Raw genomic sequence first — 26,391 nt, 5'->3', positions numbered from 1 at the left:
TGCCGGGGTCATTGCAGCAGTCTCAGGGGCTACAGGGTCTTCCTGGGGGAGATCCGGTGCAGCGGTGGCAGGTACCAGTGTTGCGGGTACCGCGGGTGTAGGCCCCTCCTGAGCGCGCTGCAGATTCAAGGTCCATGAGGCTTCCAGCCTCAGTCATAAACGGTGCGTCAGCTGGGCTATTTCCTTCTCCAGCTGCTGGCGGTTCATCCTGGAAGCCGAGTCAGAGCCTTCAGCCATGGCGCTGGGGAGATTCAGCTCAACCTCCTCGCACTCCACAGGCCTCTTCCCTTGTCCTTCCAATATGGCGTTCTCACGTTCTTCTTCCTTCCTGGGTTCCCTTCTCGCCACTGGCTCTTGCCCCTCCTTCTGAGGGCGATGTCTTCTTCCTACTCCTCCATACCAAGCCAGTATATGAACCCCTCGAGGGGTGGGCCATGTTGCTCTCGCATAGAAGTTCAGACAGGGGAGGCCCAGGACAGGCCGCGCTCTTTTCTTAGGACCACCCATGTTGTCACGCCCTTCTTCACCGCACCGGCGGCCATGTTTAGCGTTCATTTTACAGTCTATTAAATTGGGTCTTCTGCACATTTTCAAAAGGTTCGAGTCTTAGTCACACAGAACCCGATGGCATCAGGTCTCGTCATCCTGTTCGTGATGCCAGAAAATGGGTCGCCCTCCCAGGGCTGTGGGGTACTCGGTACCGGGCCCTATGAGCTTCACTGGGAGATGTCACGGCAGCTGTGACCCGGCCCGTGGCCCTGGGCGCCCATTGTAAAAGGGGGGTTGTTTCACTGTGCTTGTGGTAGTGAAAGTTTATAAATGATTCGTGACGCCACCTGTGGTGTTCGGCAATGGGGATGTTAAGCTGACGCTGCAGACAGTTCCTCTGGGACAGATGGTGTGGTGCAGCAATGATGTTATAGCCCTCCACAGACAGGGCTGTAGTCCCAGGGCAGTGTAGGTGTGATGAGTGTCAGCTTAAGCTGAGTCGTTTTTCTTTGAGTGGACCCTCTGGGCCGTGGCACCCACCCACCTAGGGCGAGCTGACCTAGTGAGGAACCACCCCCTATACAGGGAGTGTCAGGGGCAAGACCAAGGGTGTGAGCCACCACGGCAGCTGGACCAGACGGCCGGCTCAGGAAGCAAGACAAGATGAGACAAGGCATTAGTTCAAGTAAACTTCATTCAGGAACACTTCAGGGTTCAACAGGTGCAAAGGTGAACACAAAGCAAGATGCGTGCAAGAGCACGCCGAGGTCCAAGGCATTAGGAACTCTTCAGGGTATAACAGGCGCCAAACGTGAACACACAGAATCCATATAACAAGGTGCGTGCCAGGGCACGCCAAAGTCCAAGGCAGGGTGCGAGGAATCGGACTCCGGAAGACTGGCAAGGGCTGACAGGGTCCAGGCATCAGAGTGTAGACATCTGACTCCAGACCTCCGGCAGTAGTCAGCTGGCTTCAGGAATCCGGCAGACAAACTAGGAGACAAAACAGGGTGCGTGCAAGGAGACACGCCAGGATCAGATTCACAGAACGGAGACCTGCGCATGCCGAGGGGCATGTGTTGTGAGTTCATTTTCCCCTTCACTACTGAGGCCCGAGGAACTCCCTCTTCTGGTGAAGAAAGGTAGTGAGCCTGATTGTCAAACACCTGGGGCTGATGATGATGACTGGCTGAGTGGAGTTAATGACTGGATATAAGGCTGCCGACGCCCTTCTGGCCTGCGGGTGATTTCTCTGTGGACTTCTAGGAAGCCAGTCTGATTCCTGCTCATCTAAAGCTAAGATTTCTGCTTTGCCTTTTTGCATTAGTGTTTTGTTTTCCTTGCTTTTCTGGATTCTGCCATTCCCTGCTGGGGTGAGCTGAATCTCCTTTTGCCTGTTGCTCTGTCTTCAGAATATTCCTGAGTACTGACATAGCTTTTTTGAAGCCTAGCGTCTTCAGGGCCTTTTTTACTGTCAGTTTGTTGGCTCTTATTTTCATAGGGTTTTTCACGGATTGCAGACAGCAGCCTTCCTGTCCTTTCCTATCTAAGCTAGCGTGGGCCCCATCTTTGCTTAGTCTATCTTTCTGTCTGTGTTTTGTTCTTTCTTCTTGCTTCACCGTCATTATATGTGGGGGGCTGCCTTTTGCTTTGGGGTCTGCTCTGGGGCAGTTTAGATTTCCCTTTCTGTCTTTAGGCTATGTAGTCCTCCGGCTGTGATCGAGGGGCCTAGGGCATCGTAAGGAGCCCCCCACGGCTACTGCTAGTTGTGTTGATAGGTTCAGGGGTCTGCAATCCGATAGCTGCCAACTTCTCTGGTTTTCTGGACTTAGCTAGCATTTCTATTTTTGCCTCCTACGGTGACTCAATCATAACAGAATCACCCGCCATACCGCAGATTCTAGGGTACTCAATAGCAGGAAAGAATTGTAAAAAAAAAAAAAAAAAACGTGTCAGAATTTCTTTGTGTATATTTTTTCCTCTATATCTCTGAGGCTGTAGGGGGAATTTTTTTTTTCTCTCAATGGAGATAAAGCAATTGTCTTATCGTGTGGAGCAGCTCGCTGTGGAAGTGCGGGGAATTTCCGCCTACCTTGCTCATTCACATGCTGCTGAACCAAAGATTCCTACACCTGATGTATTTTTTGGGGATCGGTCTAAATTTTTGAATTTCAAAATTAATTGTAAATTATTTTTTGCCTTGAAGCCTAACTCGTCAGGGAGCTCCGCGCAGCAGGTTAAAATTGTCATCTCTTTGCTGCGTGGCGATCCCCAGGATTGGGCGTTTTCTTTGAAACCAGATGATCCTATTCTGACTAATGTGAACGCATTTTTTCAGGCCTTGGGGTTGTTGTATGACGAACCTAATGCCATTGATCAGGCTGAAAAGACCCTGCTGGCATTGAACCAGGGTCGTGATTCTGCAGAATTGTACTGTCAAAAATTCTGAAAGTGGGCAGTACTTACTACCTGGAATGATAATGCCTTGGCTGCTCTCTTTCGGTAGGGGTTGTCAGAAGCCATAAAAGATACTATGGTGGGATTTCCTGTTCCCTCTGGTCTTGACGATTCTATGTCTTTAGCCATTCAGGTTGATCAGCGTTTACGCGAACGCAGAGCTGCACGAGAGGTGTTGCCACCTGTTGAACAGATGTCTGAACCTATGCAATGTGATAGAGTTTTTTCCAGAGAGCAGCGTCAGGAGTTCAGAAGGTGTAATAAGTTTTCGTTTTTTCTGTGGAGATGCCTCGCATATTATTTCTGTCTGTCCTAAACGCGAGAAACGCTTTGCACACACGTTTTCTGTTGGTGGTGTTCAACCTAAGTTTCTTCTGGCTATTACTCTGATCTGCTCCCTGTCCACATTTTCCGCCAAGGCTTTTGTGGATTCGGAAGCAGCTCTAAACCTAATGGACTTGGATTTTGCTAAACGTTGTGGATTTCCGATGACACCTCTGCAGACGCCTATCCCTTTGAGGGGGATTGATGCTACTCCTTTGGCTAAAAATAAACCTCAGTTTTGGATCCAGGTGGTAATGCGGGTTGCCCCAGACCATCAAGAAAATTGCAGGTTTTTGGTGTTACATAATCTGCATGATACTATTGTTCTGGGGTTTCCCTGGTTACAAATTCATAATCCAGTTTTGGATTGGAAATATGTGTCTGTGGTGAGTTGGGGTTGTCGGTGTGCCTTTAGTGAGGCTCCGGTGTTTTCCACCTCTCCTCAGTCGCATGATGTTCCTGATTATTTGGCGGACTTTTATGATGTATTTAGTGAGAATGAGTCTGCGTCTCTGCCTCCTCATAGGAGTTATGACTGTGCAATTGAACTGAGCCCGGGGTGTAAATTTCCCAAGGGTCGGCTCTTCAATTTATCTGTACCCGAGCACGAGGCTATGCGGTCCTATATTAAGGAGGCGTTGGAGAAGGGTCATATTAGACCATCCTCGTCACCCTTAGGTGCCGGGTTTTTTTTTGTAGCCAAAAAGGATGGATCATTAAGACCTTGTATTGATTATCGTGCTCTCAACAAAATTACTGTTAAATATCAGTATCCGTTACCCCTGATTTCTGATCTATTCTCCAGAGTTAAAGGTGCTTGCTGGTTTACCAAGCTTGACCTCAGGGGGGCGTATAATCTTATTCGCATTAAGCATGGGGATGAATGGAAGACGGCGTTTAATACTCCAGAGGGACATTTTGAGTACCTGGTGATGCCTTTTGGGCTCACTAATGCCCCTTCTGTCTTCCAGTGCTTCATGAACGATATTTTCCGAGATTTTGTCGATAAATTTTTGATTATCTATCTGGATGATATTTTGATCTTCTCCAAGGATTGGGATTCTCATGTGGAACATATTCGGACTGTGTTCCGGATCTTGAGGGAGAATTCCCTGTATGTCAAAGGATCTAAATGCCTTTTTGGAGTACAGAGGATTTCTTTTTTGGGATTTATTTTGTCCCCGTCAACTATTGAAATGGACCCGGCCAAGGTACAGGCCATTTACGATTGGGTTCAGCCCACTTCTTTGAAGGCCCTCCAGAAGTTTTTGGGTTTTGCTAATTTTTATCGGAAATTTATAGCAAAATTTTCTAGTATTGCCAAGCCATTGACTGATTTGACTAAGAAGGGTGCTGATGTGTTAAATTGGTCTCCGGAGGCTGTTTCTTCCTTTCAGGAGCTGAAGCGAAGATTCACCTCCGCCCCGGTTTTGCGGCAACCTGATGTCTCACTTCCGTTCGAGGTAGAGGTGGATGCTTCTGAGATTGGTGCAGGAGCTGTTTTGTCCCAAAAGGATCCTGTAACATCTAAAATGAATCCCTGTGCTTTCTTTTCCCGAAAGTTCTCTCCATCTGAACGTAACTATGATGTGGGGAATCGGGAACTGTTAGACATCAAATGGGCATTTGAGGAGTGGAGACATTGGTTGGAGGGAGCTAAGCATCAAGTCGTGGTCCTCACTGACCACAAGAATTTGATTTACCTAGAGTCGGCTAAGCGCTTGAACCCTAGACAGGCTAGGTGGGCCTTGTTTTTTACACGTTTTGATTTTGTGGTTTCTTTTCTTCCTGGAACTAAAAATGTCAAGGCTGACGCCCTCTCTAGGAGCTTCTTTGCTGATTCTCCTGTGGTGACCAAGCCTGCTACCATCTTAGGCGAAGGGGTAATTCTTTCTGCCATCTCGCCCGATTTGAGACGTGCTCTGGAAGAGTTCCAGGAGGACAAACCTGAGCGTTGTCCCAGTGGAAAGTTGTATTTTCCTGACCAGTGGAAGAAGAGAGTGATGTCTGAAGTTCATTGCTCTGCTTTGGCTGGTCATCCAGGTATTTTTGGTACTAGAGATCTGGTGAGTCGGTCTTTTTGGTGGCCCTCCTTGTCTCGTGATGTCAGGAATTTTGTGCAGTCCTGTGGGACGTGCTCCTGGTCTAAATCGTGTTCTCGCTCTAGTGGGTTGTTGATGCCTTTGCCTGTCCCCAAGAGGCCATGGACCCATATTTCAATGGATTTCATCTCTGATATGCCTGTCTCTCAAAGGATGACTGTTATTTGGGTGATTTGTGATAGGTTCTCTAAGATGGTTCATCTTGTACCACTCCCTAAGTTGCCGTCTTCCTCTGAATTGGTGCCCCTGTTTTTACAACAGGTGGTTCGCTTGCACGGGATTCCTGAGAACATTGTATCTGACAGAGGAGTCCAGTTTGTGTCTAGATTTTGGAGATCTTTCTGTTCCAAGCTGGGAATTCAGTTGTCCTTCTCCTCTGCTTTTCACCCTCAGACCAATGGGCAGACAGAGAGAACAAACCAGACCTTGGAGTCATATTTGAGATGTTTTATTTCTGCTGATCAGGATGATTGGGTTTCATTTTTGCCCTTGGCCGAATTTGCTTTAAATAATAGAGCTAGTTCTGCCACTTTGATGTCTCCTTTTTTTTGTAACTTTGGGTTTCATCCTCGATTTTCTTCAGGGCAGGTGGAGCCCTCTGCCTGCCCAGGGGTTGACACTGTGGTGGAGAGAATGCACCAGATCTGGGACCAAGTGGTGGATAAGTTATCTCTCTCCCAGGAAAAGGCCCAGCGGTTTTCCAACCGACATAGGACCATTGGTCCCCAATTTAAGGTTGGTGATATGGTGTGGTTATCATCAAAAAATATTGCTATGAAGGTGGCGTCTCCTAAGTTTAAGCCTAGATTTATTGGACCTTACAAGATTTTGGAGATTATTAATCCGGTCTCTTTTCGTCTGGCTCTTCCTGTCACATTTAAAATCCATAATGTGTTCCATAAATCTTTGTTGAAGAGGTTTGTTGAACCTGTTGTTCTGGGGGTTGCACCTCCAGACCCTGTATTGGTTGAAGGTAACATGGAATATGAGGTAGAGAAAGTACTGGATTCCCGTCTGGCTAGACGGAGACTCCAGTATTTGGTTAAGTGGAAGGGTTATGGTCAGGAGGATAATTCCTGGGTCTCTGCCTCTGATATTCATGCCAAAAGATTGGTGCGTGCCTTTCATCGGGCTCACCCTGATTGCCCTGGTGGCGTGGTTGAGGGTTCGGTGACCCCTCCTCAAGGGGGAGGTACTGTTGTGAGTTCATTTTCCCCTTCACTACTGAGGCCCGAGGAACTCCCTCTTCTGGTGAAGAAAGGTAGTGAGCCTGATTGTCAAACACCTGGGGCTGATGATGATGACTGGCTGAGTGGAGTTAATGACTGGATATAAGGCTGCCGAGGCCCTTCTGGCCTGCGGGTGATTTCTCTGTGGACTTCTAGGAAACCAGTCTGATTCCTGCTCATCTAAAGCTAAGATTTCTGCTTTGCCTTTTTGCATTAGTGTTTTGTTTTCCTTGCTTTTCTGGATTCTGCCATTCCCTGCTGGGGTGAGCTGAATCTCCTTTTGCCTGTTGCTCTGTCTTCAGAATATTCCTGAGTACTGACATAGCTTTTTTGAAGCCTAGCGTCTTCAGGGCCTTTTTTACTGTCAGTTTGTTGGCTCTTATTTTCATAGGGTTTTTCACGGATTGCAGACAGCAGCCTTCCTGTCCTTTCCTATCTAAACTAGCGTGGGCCCCATCTTTGCTTAGTCTATCTTTCTGTCTGTGTTTTGTTCTTTCTTCTTGCTTCACCGTCATTATATGTGGGGGGCTGCCTTTTGCTTTGGGGTCTGCTCTGGGGCAGTTTAGATTTCCCTTTCTGTCTTTAGGCTATGTAGTCCTCCAGCTGTGATCGAGGGGCCTAGGGCATCGTAGGAGCCCCCCACGGATACTGCTAGTTGTGTTGACAGGTTCAGGGGTCTGCAATCCGATAGCTGCCAACTTCTCTGGTTTTCTGGACTTAGCTAGCATTTCTATTTTTGCCTCCTACGGTGACTCAATCATAACAGGCATGCCAGGGACGGGTACAAGAACGGAGACCTGCGCATGCCGAGGGGCATGCCAGGGACGGGTACAAGGACGGAGGCCTGCGCGTGCGAGGGCACGCCAGGGAGGAGCACAAGGACGGTGGCCTGCGCGTGCGAGGGCACGCCAGGGACAGGTTCAATGGCATCGGAATCCGGGATGCTGGCATCAACCGACAGGGTCCAGGAATCAGGCTACGGACATCAGCTCCGGACATCAGGCCGCAGTCATCTATGTCCGGACCTCTGGCAGTGGTCGGCAGGTTACGGAATCCGGCAGGCAAACTAGGGTTCAGAGCAGGGCAAAAGAGACAAAAGGCTTTATGCAAGAGTAGCACGAAAAGGCACAGTGCGAGAACCAGCGTGCGTGCAAGGGAGCACGGAGACCACAGCTGGGGGCACCGGCAGGTGGTACCGACGATGGCATATGCAGGCGGGCATGACTAGAGGCGGCACCACTGTGGCCACGCAGCCGGGGACCACAATAGCACTGGACAGCGGGCACGGCTGAGGCACACAGGCGAGCACGGCTAGAGGTGGCACGGTTGAGGCACACCAGGCAGGCACAGGCGACCAGGCACGGCACGGAGCCACAAGGCAGGGCTAGGCAAAGATACAGGACAGAGACGGGTGCAGACAGCACGGCATAGCCTAGTACGAAAAGTGCAAGAGCGCACGAAACAGAGTCAAGGCACAGAGTAGTAGACTGAACCCTGCGCATGCAAAGGACATGCCAGGGGCAAAGTACAAGGCGAGGCCTGCACGTACCAAGGGGCACGCCAGGGACAGAGCACAGAACGGAGGCCTGCACGTGTAGACAGACACGTCAGGGACAGGGACAGAGTCTAGCAGCGGAGCATAGGCCGAAGCCCAGAGCCGGACCAAGGGAGAACCTTGGGACTAGACAGGGTACAGAGCGAGGCCTGCACATGTAGGAGACACGCCAGGGGCAAGGTACAGAACGGAGGCCTGCACGTGTAGACAGACACGTCAGGGACAGGGACAGAGTCTAGCAGCGGAGCATAGGCCGAAGCCCAGACCCGGGCCAAGGAAGAACCTTGGGACTAGACAGGGTACAGAGCGAGGCCTGCACGTGCAGAGAGGCACGTCAGGGAACAAGGTACACGAATCAGCAAAGCAAGGCAAGACAGGAAACCAGGCACGGAAACATAGACAGAAACACAGAACGGAATCAGAGCAAAGGACTACAAGGCAAAGCAGAGCAGAGACAAAACATGGCACAAGGGACAAACACCAGACAAGGCACGAGACAAGAGAAGGAATACGAGCACGGAGCGTGTGCAGAGACGCACGACAGAGCAGAGTGCAAGGGCACAGAATAGAGGGAGCGACCCAACAGACAAAGCAGCCATGCAGGGAAGCAACACAATACTCAGGCCCTGAGCATAGGAAGGGGCGGTCTAATATAGGGCATAGCACCACCACTTCCGGGTCAGGCTCAGGGAAGAACTTCCAGTTCAGATCCTCTAGGATCATCACAGAGCGCGGTCACATGATCAGGGTTTCAGACATGCAGAGACGATTGCAGAACCAGACAGTGCAGGATCCTAGGAAAGGTCACATGATCAGAGTTCCAGACATGCAAAGATGATTGCAGAACCAGTGCTGAAACCTAGGCAGGTCACATGATCAGAGTTCCAGACATACAAAGACGATTGCAGAACCAGCCTATGCTGGAGCATAGGAAAGACACATGATCAGGGGCTCTAGACATGACGAGGCGATCACAGAAGGCAAAGCAGAAACGCAGGCATCTTGCAGCTCAACAGTCACGAGGTGAGTGTGCACACTGCTCTAGGGAACATGCAGGATAGCAGACATGAGATGCACGTGCACACCGCTCCAGGGGTCACGAGGCAAAACAGACATGGCAGACATGACAGACATGGTGGACATGACAGTAGGTGAGGTGACATGCAGATGGTGTAGTGTCAGGCGCAGAGGATGCAGCAGTGCTGGGCAGGTTCTCGCTGGAATGAGTGGAGGACACCAGGGCATGTAGTTCCAAAGCTTTACTCACAGTCTGTTGTACAAACAGGTGCCTGCCTCTGTGCCGTGTCCTCCGGGCCAGGGACTCAGTCAACCTCCCGGCCAGATGGAATAATCCTTTTCAACACTCCGCAAATATGTGCCTTGCTGAACGTCTCCTCATATAGCACCTTTAAGTGAAGTACTACTAGTACTGAGTTACACTGGAGTTCCTCCTGTCCGATGTTCCTATGAAGTCTACTTGTACGGCAGACAGCTGTAGCCTGCTTTGGGGACTCCTTGCTACTAAGTCCCGGCTCACTATCCAGTTGCTGTTGTGCCCCCAAGTCTTGTGTGGGAATAAAGTGGTCACTACTTCTATTCCTCCGGTGTCTGCTGCAGGACCATTAGTATCCATACAACCTCGGGGACTGGGCCCCGGCCTTGCGCTTAGAACTTCTAGGAAGGGTGCTCTTCTAACCCACGTCCTCTGTTCTCTCTTACTCCTCACATTCCGTGCTAATCTTTCCTTCTATGGAGAATCAGGCTTTCAGTCTACGTTGCTCTTTCTCTTCCTCTCCCATGCCAGCAGACCCAGATCACTGGGATCCGCTGCAGCACCTCCATCCTTCCATCCCTCTCTCCGGGGATCTTCTCCTCTCCAACTCTCTAACCAACTGACCTCTCTTCCTAAGCTCTTCCCGCTCCTTGTAATGTAAACTAACTCCACCCACCTCCCAGCACGTTTCGTGTTCCAAGCAGGGAGCCACCAATGGGTGCTTTGCTATACTCCAAGCAGGGAGCCGCCGAAGGTGCTTTGCTACACTACATTGTGGTGTGGGGTGCAGGTGTTGGAGTGTGGTCAGGAGTCTCCACCTTACCTGGACGGTGGGATACTACACCTCAGCAGGAGGTGCAGTACCTCTGTGGCGACTGAGCCTCAGGGGCGCTACATATGTGTTAGTAAAGTCATGTTCACACGTTCAGTATTTGGTCAGTATTTTACATCAGTATCTGTAAGCCAAAATCAGGAGAGGAACAATCAGAGGAAAAGTATAATAGAAACATGTCACAACTTCTGTATTTATCACCCACTCCTGGTTTTCGTTGACAAATACTGATGTGAAATACTGAACATGTGAACGTGGTCTAAAGCTCATAATCAGCTTTTAAATTAGAGAAGATCATTGCTGGACATGTTGGGTATAGAAGGTGCACAGCTTCATAAACACTTGCATATAGCTCATAGTTATCTAGCTTTGAGGAAGGAAAGCTGCATTTTACGAGCTACTAGAACACCTCATCGGTTGTGCTATCACCTAATCAACTTGATAATGGATGTATATTCTATGTCAGGTAATCCTATATAGCCATTACAATTCCCACTTTGCATTCTGTGTTTCCATTATTTATATAATGTCTTGTACATGAGCAGAACTGCAGATTAATATTAGTATTCAGTGTCGTAACATAAAGCAGATGCTGCTATCGGAGCCAGATGAGCGTTTATATGACTCGCCAGTGATATGATTTCTTTGCCATCTACAGTTGCTGACTGGTGCTCAGGTCTCCATGCTGAATCCATCTTAACACCGGGTTTACCCATTACTAGTGTATCTCGGAGCGACGACGAGGAGGTGGTCTTGTCATCTCGGCCCAAACATGCAGGTAAGAAAAATGTAATCCTGATATTTTGTTTAGAAAAATTACAAAACCAGAAACTATATTGGACAATAAAGGCTAATGTGCAAGGTCATATTAAAAGTGTATTCCTTCTGAGATGCCATAAATATGTCTGTGAGTTTCACCACTGCTGCCCCTATTTCAGAAAGAGAGTCTTGACTCATATTCATACTCGCAATTTTCAAAATTCCCTTTGAAGTTAATAGATATTCTGCCTTCAGGCACGCTGACACGATGTGCAATCCAGTTTACAGTATAAACCACAGCTCTGTCTTCCAAAATAAGCAAACTGTTCTCTGTAGTCTAACTTGTTTATTTGTGAAGAGTATAGAACATGTGTGGTAAAACTACAAGGAATACAAATAACATGCATAAGTATTGGGCAGATGATAATAGCTAACACAATCACAGAAGTGTACATTGAGATGCAAACATTACATAGGAATACATTAGTTTATGATTACATTTACTGAGAACTGGCAACTAAAGGGTCAATGACATCTCTTGGCTGCTAGACAGTAAATAACACCTCTCTGAATCACTTCATTGCAAGAAAGATTAAGCTTACCAGATATGCTTTAGCCGGGTAGTGACTCAAGTAGAGAAGTTGTGGGAAAAACAAAGGTTACACAGGAGGACAAAATAACATGTGCATCCTATGAGATCCACAGAAGCAAAATGGCGCTTCTTCATCCCAAAATACATTGCTTCCTTCCCACAAAGCACTGCTTGAATCCCATAGTGCATTGCTTCTGTAAAAGTCACAGGCTTTATAATGCTATTGAAGACACTGTTATAAATTCAGCCACCAGTAGATGGTGTTATAATTAACCCAGCAATAATAAAGCATTCTTTGCCCTATTAAGAGGTCAGAACACTCCCCGCTTGGCATTAACTAATGCCACTTACAGGCTCTTTAGGTGAAAGCAATAGAATTAGCTCTGCAACTGGTCTGAGGAATAGTTTACTCTCCCCAGCCTTCCACACTTTGACCTCGACCTTGCGCACCTTCTCATCTTTGCTTGGGAACACCTTGGTGATGAGGCCCAGAGGCCACTCATTTCGATGTGACTGACTGTCCTTCATGAGCACAATATCACCGGGTTTGATGTTTGGCTTGTCGATCTGCCACTTCTTCCTAGGCTGTAAGGTGGAGAGGTATTGCTTTCGTCCCAGAAAGTATTGGAGAGACTTTGAACTTGTCTCCATTGACGTCTGTAGAGGTCCTTGTTGCTGAATTCTCCCAGTGGAGCGCTAGGATTGTCGGTTTTCTGAGTGAGTAACATGGCGGGAGTGAGAATGGTTGGATCTTCAGCATCACTGGAAAGTGCAGTCAATGGTCTGGCATTTATGATGGCCGAAACTTCTGCCAAGAATGAAGTCAAACCTTCGTGTGTGTCTTGTGCTACCTTCTTGCAAGAAGATAGAGTCTAAGATTCTGCATGCTATTCCTATCATTCTCTCCCAAGCACCTCCCATGTGAGAAGAGTGTGGTAAATTGAAGGTCCAGGTACATCCCTGTTCACTCAGGTATCTTTCCACACTGGTAATGTCTAGGTTGGAAGGAATTTGGAGTTCTTTCACTGCTCCTACGAAATTTGTGCCTCTGTCAGAGAGAATGTGTTTCACAGTGCCTCTAATGGCAATGAAGCGTCGGAGTGCATTTATGAAACTTGATGTGTCCATGGATTCAATCACTTCGATGTGGACAGCTCTGATGGACATGCAGGTAAACATAACTGCATAGCGTTTTGCAGTGGCTTGGACTCTTCTAGTATGCCGTGCAACCACAGACCACGGCCCGAATACATCCAGTCCAACGTTGGTAAAGGGAGGATCCATACTAAGTCTGTCTGATGGGAGATTGGCCATCTTTGGGCTTTGAGTCGCGCCACAGAGTTTGCGACAAGTCACACAGTTGAAGATGAATTTACTCACACATCTCTTTGCTCCGACTATCCATAGTCCAGCAGTTCGTAAATTTCCTTTGGTAAACAATCGGCCCTGATGTTTCACCAAAACATGATGGTGCTGTACGAGCAGAGTAGTCACATGGTGATGTCCAGGAATTATTACAGGGTGTTTTTCCACGAATTCGACCTTGGCTTCCTGAAGACGACCTCCAATTCTTATCAGCCCATTTTGGTCAACTATTGGATCAAGCTTTTTCAAGACGCTGTCTCTAGAAATGGGTTGACCTTTGTTAAGGTTGTCTACTTCTTTGGCGTAACACTCACGTTGTATGATACAAATTATCGTGTTTTTGGCATTTTCCAAGTTCGGAGCGGTAAATGCGTGTTTGCAATGGTGCCAACCTTTACAAGACTTCTGACTGGTGGGTAAGCGTTGCCTCTGGGTTTTAAATGGTAGAGGGGCCATCCAACACTTTGGCTCATCTCTTACCATCTCTCGATCCATGATGTCCAAAAACAGTCTGTCTTCTATGGACATTGCTACCTTGTTGTCCTCTCTTGTTCTGTGGAAAACTGTGCACCCTATGTGATCTTGCTCGCCGTCACGAGTGGTCATCACAGGAAGGATCAGCTAATGGACAAGGTAGAGGAGCATTGTGTGGCAACTCTTTTACCAGGAAGCTACTCTTACATGGCTGGAAGAGAGACGGATGTCCATTTTCAAGAGTATTGGTAAGCATGCTGTCGACTAAGGCTAGCTTGTGTGCTCCTCCTAGGCAGACGTCTCCTATGATGACCCATCCAAGGTCAAGCCTCTGTGCGTATGGAGCATTCCTGGAGCCGTTTATAGATTCTCTAGCCTTGTGGACTTGTAGAATATCTCTCCGCAGAAGTAGAGCTATTGGGGTTCCTGGATCTAGTTCAGGTATCAGGTGGGCTATACGCTTTTAATGGGGGTGATATGTCGCCACCTCCCGTGAAGGTATTTCTGACCTGTTGTCAGGAATCTGGTTGCACTCCAGGATGGTCGGTAATGATAGGCAGGTCTGGCCATCTATGGACTCCACTTTGTATCCGGTTGCTTTTCTCCCCGCCGTCTCAACGGTACCTGAACACGTCCTCAGGGTGTAGGGAGAACCAAGGCCTACGATGCTGAAGTTGTCAAAGAAGATGGACCTGGCTAGAGACCTGTTACTTAGGTCATCCAGGACTGCATAAATCTTGAAGGCTTTGTCCTTGCGGCCTGCAGGATAGACTCAGACAAGGCAGATTTTTGAACAGGACCTTCCTCCTGTGAGTCCTCTACAAATCTCAGTACATTTAGAGCTGACCTCAGGGGTGTCTTTGTCAGTGTCCTTCTGCTTCCCATCGTGCTCCTCTGCTTGCGACAACACTCATGGAGGTGATCCAGGGTGCAAGGCTGTATTGTGATCCGTGCTGCTGCATTTTGCACATTTCACGCTAGCTTCACAGTTCCTGGCGAAGTGAGAGGTTGTGGCACAACATTTGAAGCAGATGTTGTTCTCCTTGAGGAAACCTTTGCGATCCTCTAAAGACTTCTCCCTGAAGGCTCTGCATTTTAGTAGAGGATGTGGTTTCTTGTGTAGAGGACAATATTTACTGACATCCTGAGGTTTGTTCTCGTCTGGAGGGGGTTTATTCACCTTGTGAGGAGGGACTGTGGAATCAGTGTTAGTTTTGTGGACTGCCACGGGTATCTTACCAGATTTGACACCAGTGGCAGTGGAACACGACAGAGTAAAATCAAAACTAGGGTCATTTCTAATCCTAGATTGTTTGGTGACAAAATCAACAAATACATTGAAAGGAGGAAATGATACATTATGATTGTGTTTATACTCTGAACCACATGTTATCCACTTTTCTTGTAGGTTGTAAGGAAGTTTCTGTACTATCAGATTGACACCCCTAGCGGTATCTAAGAATGCCAATCCGGACAAGTCTCCTTCCTGCTGAGCAACCTGCAACTCATTCAATAAATCTCTCAGTTCTCTAAGCTTTAGATAACCTTTAGGTACTATCTTAGGAAAATCCTCAATTCTTTTATATAAAGCATTCTCTATGACTTCTACTGACCCATAGCATTCATCAAGTCTTTCCCACACTTTTTGTAGGGCTGTGCGAGGATGTTTTACATTAATGTCTCTCAGTCTTTTGGCATGCTCAACTCACTCACTTCCGAGCCATTTTACCAGGAGATCTAACTCCTCACCACAAGAAAGGTCCAGACCATGAATGGCGTTCCGGAACGAGGCTCGCCATGACCGATAGTTCTCGGGTTTGTCAGTGAACTTTGCAAGTCCCTTTGTAACCAGTTCTTGGCGGGCAAGGAACATTGCAAGGTCTTTGATGGCTCTGTCAGTGCTGGCACGAGCCGGTGTGTAATAGTCATGTCTAGTGTGTGGTGCATCACCATACCTGTAAGACGCTTGTGACTCCGGATAGCCTGTGCGGTACCTTGTTGGTGAAGAAGGTGTCTCTTTAAGGCGGGATGGGAGCTGTACCTTCTTTTCAGTGGAACTGTAGCTGTAGTCGACCGCTCTGTGCTGGACATCTCCTCGCCTATGGTATTGAAGCTCAGGTTTGGATCGCTGGTAATCGGCATGGGCTGATCGATATGATGTGCCAGAGCTGTCATCTACGCTGGAATGTTGACGGACGTACTCTGCGACGAGTTGCGCTGGATCTTGCTGCTCTAGATCTGGTCCGAGAATGTTGCTGCGTGTTTCATAATCAGGATCTTTCATAGCTTCCAAATACTCTGCTTTAGCTATCGCGGCTGCTGTCTCTTTGTCTGCCGCAAGTCTTTCTAGCTCTGCTTGCAAGCGTGCAGTTTCTGCTTCTCTCTCTGCCTGCAAACGTATGGCTTCAGCTTGCAGGCGTGCAGCTTCCGCCTCTCTGTCTGCAGACGTGCAGTTTCGGCTTGCAGGCGTGCATCTTCTGCCTCTCTGTCTGCCTGCAAACAGGCGGTTTCTGCATCTTGATCTGCCTGTCTCAGCTTTAGATGCATCTCTCATTCGGTGAAGGAAGATCTTGCTTTGGCTGCCTCAGCCTCGGCGCGAGCGACAGCAGCTAGCTCTGCTAATGACGATCTGCTGGAGCTTGCGCGTGAACTCGTTTTGAGTGAGGATGTGCTTTTCCAAGACATTGTGTGTTTGGCTGAGTACTGCTGAATATATTGGAGGGAAACAGTCTGTGTATGGCGGGCTTCCGCGTGGCGGGAAAGATGTAGCACTTCTTGGCGGGCTGCAGTGGCGTTCTGCGGCTGTATGGCGGCTGCTGTGATACCTGTATGCAGAGCAGTGGGTGTTAGTGGTCCCGTACAGTTTATGCAATCACCACGTGTGACCGGCAGTCATTTACTGAGCCCTGGGCTTGTCTCCTGCGGCTGTATGGCGGCTGCTGTAGTACCCGTATGCGGAGCAGTCTGGGTGATAGCGATCCCTTACAGCTTGAATTCACTGTCGCAGGCGTATGGCGATCTGTTTTACTATTCTGCCTTCAGGCACGCTAACACGATGTGCAATCCAGCATACAGTATAAACCATAGCTCTGTCTTCCAAAATAAGCAGACTGTTCTCTGTAGTCTAACTTGTTTATTTGTGAACAGTATAGAATATGCGCGGTAAAACTACAAGGAATACAAATAACATGCATAAGTATTGGGAAGATGATCATAGCTAACACAATCACAGAAGTGTACATTGAGATGCAAACATTACATAGGAATACATTAGTTTATGATTACATTTACTGAGAACTGGCAACTAAAGGGTTAATGACATCTCTTGGTTGCTAGGCAGTAAATAACACCTCTCTGAATCACTGCATTGCAAGAAAGATTAAGCTTACCAGATATGCTTTAGCCGGGTAGTGACTCAAGTAGAGAAGTTGCAGGAAAAACAAAGGTTACACAGGAGGACAAAATAACATGTGCATCCTATGAGATCCACAGAAGCAAAATGGCCCTTCTTCATCCCAGAATACATTGCTTCCTTCCCACAAAGCACTGCTTGAATCCCATAGTGCATTGCTTCTGTTAAAGTCACAGGCTTTATAATGCTATTGAAGACACTGCTATAAATTCCGCCACCACTAGATGGTGCTATAATTAACCCAGCAATAGTAAAACATTCTTTGCCCTATTAAGAGGGCAGAACAATAGACAAAGTATCACAAGAGCCATCAACTTTCTATACAGTCTGAAATAGAAGTGGGTTCCACCTCTGGGACTTGCACCTATTTCGCAAAGGGGGTCTCTCTTATACTTGCTCTGCAATTTTCAAAATTCCCATAGAAGTGAATAGACAAAGTAGCACAAGTGTAACCAGCTCTCTGTACAAGTGGTGCCCTCTTTTCAAGATAGATGTACGTTCCACTTCTGGGACCTGCACCTATTTCTGAAAGGGGGTCTCAATTCATGTTCACCATTGCGCTGCAATTTTTGGAATTCCCATGGAAGTGAATAGAGAAAGTAACACGTGCAGCCGGCTCTCTATACTGTTTGTTGGAGACGGGGCTCCCTTTCCGAGATAGATGTGGTTTCCCTCTTTGTTACCTGTGGATCGCCCGCCAAGGCAGTGGGGATACTCGGTACCGGGCCACTTTTTAAAGGGGAAGTGTCACAGCAGCAGTGACCCCGTCCATGGCCCTGGGCGTCCAATAAAAGGGATAGTGAAAAAGGGATAATAATGTGTTTGTGACACCACCTGTGGTATTCGGTCAGGGGACCGACACTGCTATGCAGAGCCTCTGGGATGGTGACAGGGCAGCAGAGATGGTTGTGCTCTCCACAGGTAGAGCTGTCTCCCAGGGCAGTTTGGAAGTAGATGTTAAAGGGGAGGCTGGTGAATGTGGTGCAGGGCAGGTGATGCAGGAATGATCAGAGGACACAGCTGGGTGCAGTTTCCTTTACCTTTGACTGAGCAGTGCAGCTACAGTCTGGGGCTCAGGTTACAGATGGTTCTGGAGCCAGACAGCCTGGAAGCAATTTGGGAATTTCCTTAGTCAGGTGGGTTGTGAGGCCTCCTTTCTAGCACTATTCTCTGAGGTACTAGCTGCTGTGTACTCTATTCAAGTCCCTCTTTCTGTCTGATGCTTAGGTAGAACTCCACTCACATGACAGGCAGCTGGAGCCTGCTTCAGGGGTCGCTCCTGTCTGGCGTCTCCGGCTCACACGTGCTGTTGTGTCGTCGAGTATCAGTAGGGGACAGAGGATCTGCAGTCTTCTCCCCTCCGGACCCTGCTGCCGGGGCTTTAGTACCCACACAGCCTCGGGCTCCGGTGCCTGGTCACTGGCGCTCAATCCTGGGGTGAGCTCAGATGGAACTCCTATCCCCAGCTCCTCTCCACACGTTTCAACCTTGTTCAGGCTCTAACTCCCTCCACTAACTTTCTCCTCCTGACCAGAGAGAGCAGCTCCCCTGAAGTCGGGTTTAGAGCTCCCCCTGCTGGCCTGGAGCAGGAACTGTGTTGTATGCTGAAACTAACTGGTAAGGGGATTCCCTCTTTGCTTCCAGGCATGACATCACTCCCCCCTGGAAGGAGGCAAGGCCATTGTGGCAACCGAACTCCTAGGGTGCTACACCTGTATCTAGGAGAACTTTACAGCCTATCCTGTAGATATTACATACATGTCTAACAAGAGTATCCTTTAATGCTTAATATGGCACCTATATACTGATATCGGAACTTTTTTGTTCTTTTCTGTATTTTTTATTTATCTATATGATATTATGAATTATAACACATGACAATTGGGTATTCGTGATTCCTGTGAGCATCACCCCCCGTCCAAAGCCTCCCACACCAATTCCAGCCACCAACTCTAATTTCCATCAAATAACGGCTCATCATACTCTCTTTTTTGGATAAATTGGCCACAGCAGCCTTTTATTAACATTTAATAAAACTTTTTTTAACATTATCCATAAAGGGGGGGCAGTCCACGAAGCCCCAAATTATGACAGCCTTCGGGTAATATCCAAACTTGGCCCCAGGCCGAGTCCTGCCTCTAGCCGCAAAACACCAGCTCAGAGACACCAAAAGACTCGACCAGCCAGTATTTGCCACTAATGACCACGGATCACATTTTTCCTTTCCATGTGAGCATCACCTTCCTGTCCATTTAGTCCACCCAATGGGGAGTCCAGGACCTCTTGAGATCTTTCCCCCTCCGAGCTGCCATTTGCTGCCACCACCAACTTCGAGGACCTCCCCCCCACATGACGCTGCCGTGACAAATGTATACTAATACCTAAATAAAAAACTGACCCAACCTTCAGACCATGCCTTGATGAGTCCCCTTAGCACTGCGCTTAGTTACCCGCTGTTTACCTTGGATACCAGCTCACAGCGCAGGCATGCTGGTATCCAGGGTACACAGCGGGTAACTAAGCGACGCGCGCACTTAGTTACCCGCTGTTTACCCTGGATACCAGCTCCCAGCATCTGCTTACAGCGCTGGGAGCTCGCTGATGGTTGGTCTCCCGCTGCCACACGCAGAGATGCGTGCTGGCCAGCGGGAGACGAGAGATCAAAAAATGGCCCAGGACATTCCTGCACGATCAGCGATACCCGGCGGGGGGGGGGGGGCCGGTTGCTGATGCATATCACACACAGCAAGATCGCTGGCGAGATCGCTGATGCGTCACAAAATCGGTGATGCATCAGCGATCTCGCTAGCGATCTCGCTTAGTGTGAAGTACCCCTTAATCTAGGTATTATATTTTTGAAACTTTATGACATCCCCAAGTGTTGTTGATTCCTCTGGTTAGACAGTGGACTGATCTTATCAGTCTGAGATGACCCTGAGCTAAGCACCTTGGAAGCATCTATGTACAGTACATTTCACTCTTTTGTATCTCTGTTTCAAAAAGCTAAAGAAAAGCTGAAACTAAGACAATTGAAGTGTAAAGGCCCCGTCACACACAGCAAGATCGCTAGCGAGATCGCTGATTTTGTGATGCATCAGCGATCTCGCCAGTGATTTCGCTGTGTGTGATACGTATCTGCGACCGCCCCCCCCCCCCGCTGGGTATCACTGATCGTGCACGAATGTCCTGGGCCGTTTTTTGATCGTTAGGCTCCCGCTAGCCAGCATGCATCGCTGCGTGTGGCAGCGGGAAAGCAACGATCAGCGAGCTCCCAGCACTGTAAGCAGATGCTGGGAGCTGGTATCTAAGGTAAATATCGAGTAACTAAGCGCGCGCCGTCACTTAGTTACCTGCTATGTACCTTAGATACCTGCGTGCTCGCGCAGGGAGCTGGTAACCAAGGTACACAGCGGGTAACTAAGTGACGCGCACACTTAGTTACCCGCTATGTACCTTAGATACCAGCTCCCAGCGCCAGCACGCAGGTATCCAAGGTACACAGTGGGTAACTAAGTGACGCGCTCGCTTAGTTACCCGATATTTACCTTGGATACCAGCGTCCTCGCTGGTGCTGATCGCTGGTGAGTCTGCATATTTGACAGGTCACCAGCGATCATGTAGCGAGGCACCAGCGATCCTGACAAGGTCGTATCGTTGTCGGGATCGCTGGTGCATCGTTTAGTGTGATGGGACATTAAGAATCAAACCAACCAAGCTATTAAATCAACCTTTTCCTTTACAGTTCCTTACTGCTACACCATATTGTGGCATGGGAAGTACCTTAAATTTACTCCTGTCCAGACTTACGGTGACTTCTTGTTCCACCATACAAAGTCCTTGGCTTGTATGAGCTTTGAAGACTAGTGACCCTTTTTGTATAGGCTTGTCCACAATTTGATCAGTTAAATGAGTACTATGAAGTTGATAACCACGGCAAATCATAATGTGAATCAGTAGTCTGTATGGCTCCCACGTACTTGTTTGTACTTCCAACAAAGTCTAGACTTGCCCCCGATGAGACGACGGATGAACTTCTGAGGAATCTCCTCCCAGACCCGTCCAGGGCATTAGTGGCTCGTTCGACACTGGAGCTACTTAGTGGCATTGAATGTACATAGTGTCCCAAAAGTTCCAAATTTCATTCAGGTCTGGGAACACAAGGGCCAGTCATTGGCATCAATCAATGTCTTCATCATCTACAGGGAGACTTTCCAAAGATCTGCCTACCCAGGCTCACCACTAAACCCTCAGGTTAGATCATATGATATGAAGTTGTTACATGTGCTCAGTATGAACTTGCTCTCATCTGGAGCGCCCAATCGTGGACCTGCCAATCTTGGTGTTCCTGGTAAATGCTAGCCAAACAGTACGGTGTGCTACTTAGATCCAAGGTCCCACTACTGATCAAGACGTCACCCACATGGACACTGTTTATGAAAGCTTGGTGGGAAACATGCACACCAGTCATTTTGTAGGGCTCTTGTACGTAGGACAAGTGCATGCACCATACCGGCTGCTTTCACATGCATCACCGATGATATCACCGACCTCATTAACCTCATTAACCTCCTGATTGGAAATAAGTGACACTGTATTACCTCCTGAGATGTTCCCTTAGTTATTAAAACAATATACATTTCTGAATTTCATAACTGAAAGTTACTAGTTTTTCCTCTGATCTGTTACTTTCTGTCTTTATTTTTGATATCACAGGTGACTCCTGCAACTTTGAAACACTTTGTCCTTGGACATCATCTACTAGTACGGATGGAACACCGCACTGGGTGCAAATGGTAGTCAGGGAATTAACACCGCAGCAACAGACCCGTCTATCAGAGAACAATCTTACAGCCAGAAACCTTGATGGTAGGCAAGAATATGATGATTTTTTTTTTTAGATACTTTTCTCTCATTTTAAAATGTTATTGAGATTTAGATTTTCATTTTTTCTTCTTTTTTTCTGTTTTCAATTGATTTTCCTTGTGGATTATGAGAGCCATGAGTCTGCACGGCTTGGTTGCCAAGAATATAATTCCTGATAATGTAGGAGACAGCAAGTGTATCTTCACCCTGCAAAAATATACAGACAGGGTGAAAGTGGATTTCAGTATTACCATATTTATTGCATCGTTGGGTATATGCAAAAAGGAGAAGGCTGTCAGTAAAAGAAAATGATTACTGATTACAAAATCTCATTACATAGAATGATTTTCTCCTAAACTCAGTCGTGGGGGATGGGATAAGAAATAAATGTGTAACTTCTGAAGTTCAGTTGCTGGGAACCCCACCGATCCCAAGAACAGGGATCACATTCTCCATTGACTCTCCATTCATTTCTATGGGACTGACAGAATGCCTGTATAACATAGACATAGCACACTACCACTCCATTCACTCTTTGGGACCCCCACACTTGTTTTCATTGAGTAGTCAAGTAGTTGCACCTCCAGTAATCACACATATATGACTTCCCCTGTAGGCCAGACTTGGGCAAATTACAGGCTACAGGCCATATTTGGACCTTTTGGAGGAGGAAAACACATGAAGAGGAAATGTGTGTAGGATAGAAGCTGTACTGATATACAGTATGAGCTGATGAAGACAGCAGAACTCTGCACACAGTCCTCACATCCAGACTATATTACAAAGGACACTCCCACTAGAGAAAAACCTGAAACTTGGATCTAAGTGCAAACTGTATATCAGATGGTCTAAAAATAATAAAGGGATTATGATTGTAAACTGAAACGACTGAACTGTAGTGCAATTTTATTGGATTGTAGGTTTTCCACCACATCTAGATGTTGCTTAAGGCTATGTGCCCATGTATGCAAAAAATTTCTGCATGAAAACCGGACTCCTTCCCAGAAAACGCACGTTTATGATGCGTTTTTTTCTGCGCGTCCCCAGACACATAGAAAATAGCTATGGATGCTTCTTTTGATCGATTTTTAAGCGTTTTTGCTGGTAAAAACGCTTAAAAAACGCTTACGTGGGCACACAGCCTAAAGGTTTCGTAACTCTATGGCATTCAAATGTGGAAAAGAACAGTGACAGCAAAGGTTATGGATAGCCAAAAGACGAGAAAACAGATGTGATAAGCTGTAGTCTTTTCTAGGGCGCAGTGTGCACCTGACCTGTGTAGAGATGCAGGTCAGTGGCACAAGCTGCACTGCACGCTGTGCGCGCTTGTCTGCCCGCACTCTTAAAGTGTGCACACCAGATAGCAGCTCACCGCAGCACCGTATGAGCAGCACACTAATCAGTTCCCAGCCACGCTGCTTGAGAAGCACACCCCACTGAACAGCCCGATCGCACATACTAATGAAGTCTCTGCGGCCTGTAAATAAAAATCTAGGTCCATGGTAAACAGACATGTAAATATGTGATGTCTCATTAAACTTTATAATATAACTTAGCAGAGAAATCTTCTTCTTTCTCCTCTGGGACTGATCATTCATTCTCAAAATCATCAATACATGGGTAAAATCTGTCTTCAGTCAATGCAAATTTTTTCATGACTGAGATAGCAGATGATAGTTGGTGCTCATAAAGTTCTATGGAGAACTGTAACTGTCATTTCATGAGAACTTGCAGCAGAATGTCTGTGTCTGCCTCTAGCTCCTCCTCCCTCACCTCTTCATAGAATTTTACAAAGCACCAACTGTCATTTCCTATCTCAATTATGGGAAAATCTTTCATCATTTAATGTGACAGACTGTACCCATGAATAGAGAGGGAAAAATCAATCCTTGAAGTGAAAGAAGCAAATTTATCTGATAATATATCTTACAAACTTGCTTTATTTTCATGTGTACTATTGATTTATTAAATAAAAATTCTCACAGCGGTTACACTTTTAGCAAAGATTATCCCATGCTGCAGGTCTGTGCTCATTACATTCTCTTGGGACCACATTTTAACAATGAGTATTGTGGAAGGTCGGCTCACTTAGCTGCTCCCCGAGGTAGACACAGGAACACATTTGGTTAAAGTCTCTGAGTGGTTTATTGCTTCATAAACCATAAAGCCCAAACTAGTAACAGAAAATGGCCTTTCTGGATCAATTGAAACTAAAAAGTCCATATAAAGTCCTTCCCAGTATGGCTCCTGCCCTGGAGCTGGAGATATGGTGGGTAGGCGTCCCGCCCATCTCTGATCTACCCACCATGAAAGCCCGTCCCATGTAGCGACTGGATTGCTCTCAGCACATATCATGCTGGAGGAAAACTTATGGTTTTCACATTACGCTGTATAGCAACCTTTGCGACACATATCTCCACTCACATACGTCGCCAGTGACCCCGTCACAGTATATAGTACACTTAAAGGCTATGGACACTTTTGACGTGGAAAAAATGGCAAATGTTTGCAGTTACCTTTAGTTAGTAAACTGGTACAATGTTTCTATCTATAATCTTCATTCCTTTATTTATTTTTAGACCCACTGATATGTAGTTTGCACCCAAATACAATTTCCAGATTTTTTTTTCTTCTGGGAGTGACCCTCACAGTAATCCAGCCTGGATGTGTTCAGTGTGCCTGGGTGCTGCTGTGGTCATTAGTGCATATATCAGCACAGCTTCTATCTTGCACTTATTTCCTCTTCATGTGCTTTCTTTATTTCTTTATAGACTGCTTTCTCTGCCCTCTCTGAGACTGTAAACGCTTTTTGCGTACAACCCCTCTGTGGAGACATGGAGCGTCACTGTGTGCTCCCATCTGCTGGCCTGAGACCACATGGACCAGGACCTCATCCAACTGTACGTGCTCTCCTTTCCCGTGGGCACAATACTACTCAGACAACACAGGGTGAGGGTAAAACAGCGTGGCAATACTTTGTTGAACCACAAACAGACAATGACATAATAACATATAGATCAGTCACAGCAAATACACAAGATGATGCAAATTACAGAGTCTCACCCTTCCGCTGACTCACCGGGATTAGAGCAGCGGCGACTTTGGGGCTTCCAGGGCTTACTACTACCATCAGTGGCACCCCGCTTTTGAAGGGAACCCATAGAGAGGAGGTAATGATAAGCTTAGGAAGATGACACTCCATTGAGGTATGTGGCCAGGTAACCAAAGGGTCACAACCTGGATTTTCCGAACATCTCCATGGAGCTAGGTGACCAGTACGTCCCAAACCTGGCTTCCCCAAACGTATCCATGGGGCTCAGGTGACCGTGGTCTTCAAATACTGACTTCCCCAAACGTCTCCATGGAGCAGGTGACTGGATGGTTCCAACCTGGCTTTTCCAAATGTCTCCATGGGATTAGGTGACCGTAGGGCCACAATCCTAACTTCCCCAAACATATCCATCAGTTCAGTGTTATTCAATGGAGCAGATTTGTGTTCTTCCAGCTGGTGATATGGTTTCCTAAGCTGACATACTGTAGAAAGTCAAATATGTGTCGCTCTTGATGGAGCCATGTTGTCCTGGGTGTTGCCCTGGCAAGTCATTTAATTCTCCTTTCAGAACAAAAGAAATTCAGAAATCCCTTTTTATACCAACATCTGTGGCTCAGGTCATCATCCACAGGTCAGGAGGGAGGTGGAATGAGTTTATCTCTCATTGTTGGAGTGTTTAATCAATCTGCATAGTTTATCCTTCTTTATTTTGCAGGTCAGCAAACTAGCTAGTCTGGTACAATTTGTAATCGACATATTAACAAATATCTATTGTTCAATTACTCTGTGTCCCTGTCATCCAAGATAACAACACAATATGCTGCAACAAACATCAACTCAAGAGTCAACGTTAAAGGCTCATATGAACAATAGTCTGTGTTTCTTGGTCAACTAAAGAAAAACACATAAATTCAAAAGTCAACATAAAGATCATAGGCCTACTGAAAATAGATGTCCGGATAATTAAGATTAAATGCTGTGTCATCACACCCTTCCTGCTGCTATCACTTAGAAGGAGAGCAGGGAGCATCAGCTTTGATGGACTTGTAACATTTTTGTAGAGCAGTTGGGTAGATAAAGGCTTTATAGACACTGTGCAGCAACAAAATAGTTAAAAATATCTGGATGTTGCCTAAGGATTTCATAACTCTATCGTCTTCAAACAGTTCATGTCTTAAGCTTTTCTTAGGCCGGAGTCACACCTTCGAGGAATACCGATGAATGCTATGCGATAAAACATCGCATAGCACTCGGACCGCGGTTAATCTATGGGGCAGCTCCCATCACCATTTTTTTTCTTGGCTGTATTATACGTGCAAGGGAAATCACAGCATGCTACGATTTGCTGCGTATATCAGCCGAGACTCGCCAATGTAAGTCTATGGATGCAAAAAAAAATCGCCCACCACAAGGACCATCTGTGTTATTTGCGATAAATACGCACCAGTGTCCTTTGTAAAGCCAGCAATTCATGTGCACTGTACAGTAAATTCACACTGACAGGTTATAAAAGAATAGATATATACACATGGAATACATATACTATATATATATATATATATATATATATATATATATACACAGTGTATATATGTATATATACAGTGTATATA

At 46.9% G+C, this 26,391-nt stretch overlaps 1 protein-coding gene across 1 annotated transcript in view; it reads left to right on the top strand.

The window, feature by feature from the left end:
- Window positions 1–26,391, top strand: part of LTK (leukocyte receptor tyrosine kinase) — a 273,250-nt gene that overhangs the window by 158,818 nt on the left and 88,041 nt on the right. Inside the window, exons 2-3 of the mRNA XM_073586357.1 lie at window positions 10,920–11,039; window positions 21,577–21,729. Coding sequence (XP_073442458.1) covers window positions 10,920–11,039; window positions 21,577–21,729 — 273 coding nt within the window. The remainder of the gene's footprint in view (window positions 1–10,919; window positions 11,040–21,576; window positions 21,730–26,391) is intronic.

This window comes from Dendrobates tinctorius, unplaced genomic scaffold, assembly GCF_039654945.1.
Source record: "Dendrobates tinctorius isolate UK_male_01 unplaced genomic scaffold, ASM3965494v1 ptg000010l, whole genome shotgun sequence".
NCBI lineage: Eukaryota > Metazoa > Chordata > Amphibia > Anura > Dendrobatidae > Dendrobates > Dendrobates tinctorius.
The sequence above is the reverse complement of the archived record's forward strand: the minus strand, read 5'-3'. Positions and strand labels throughout refer to the sequence as shown.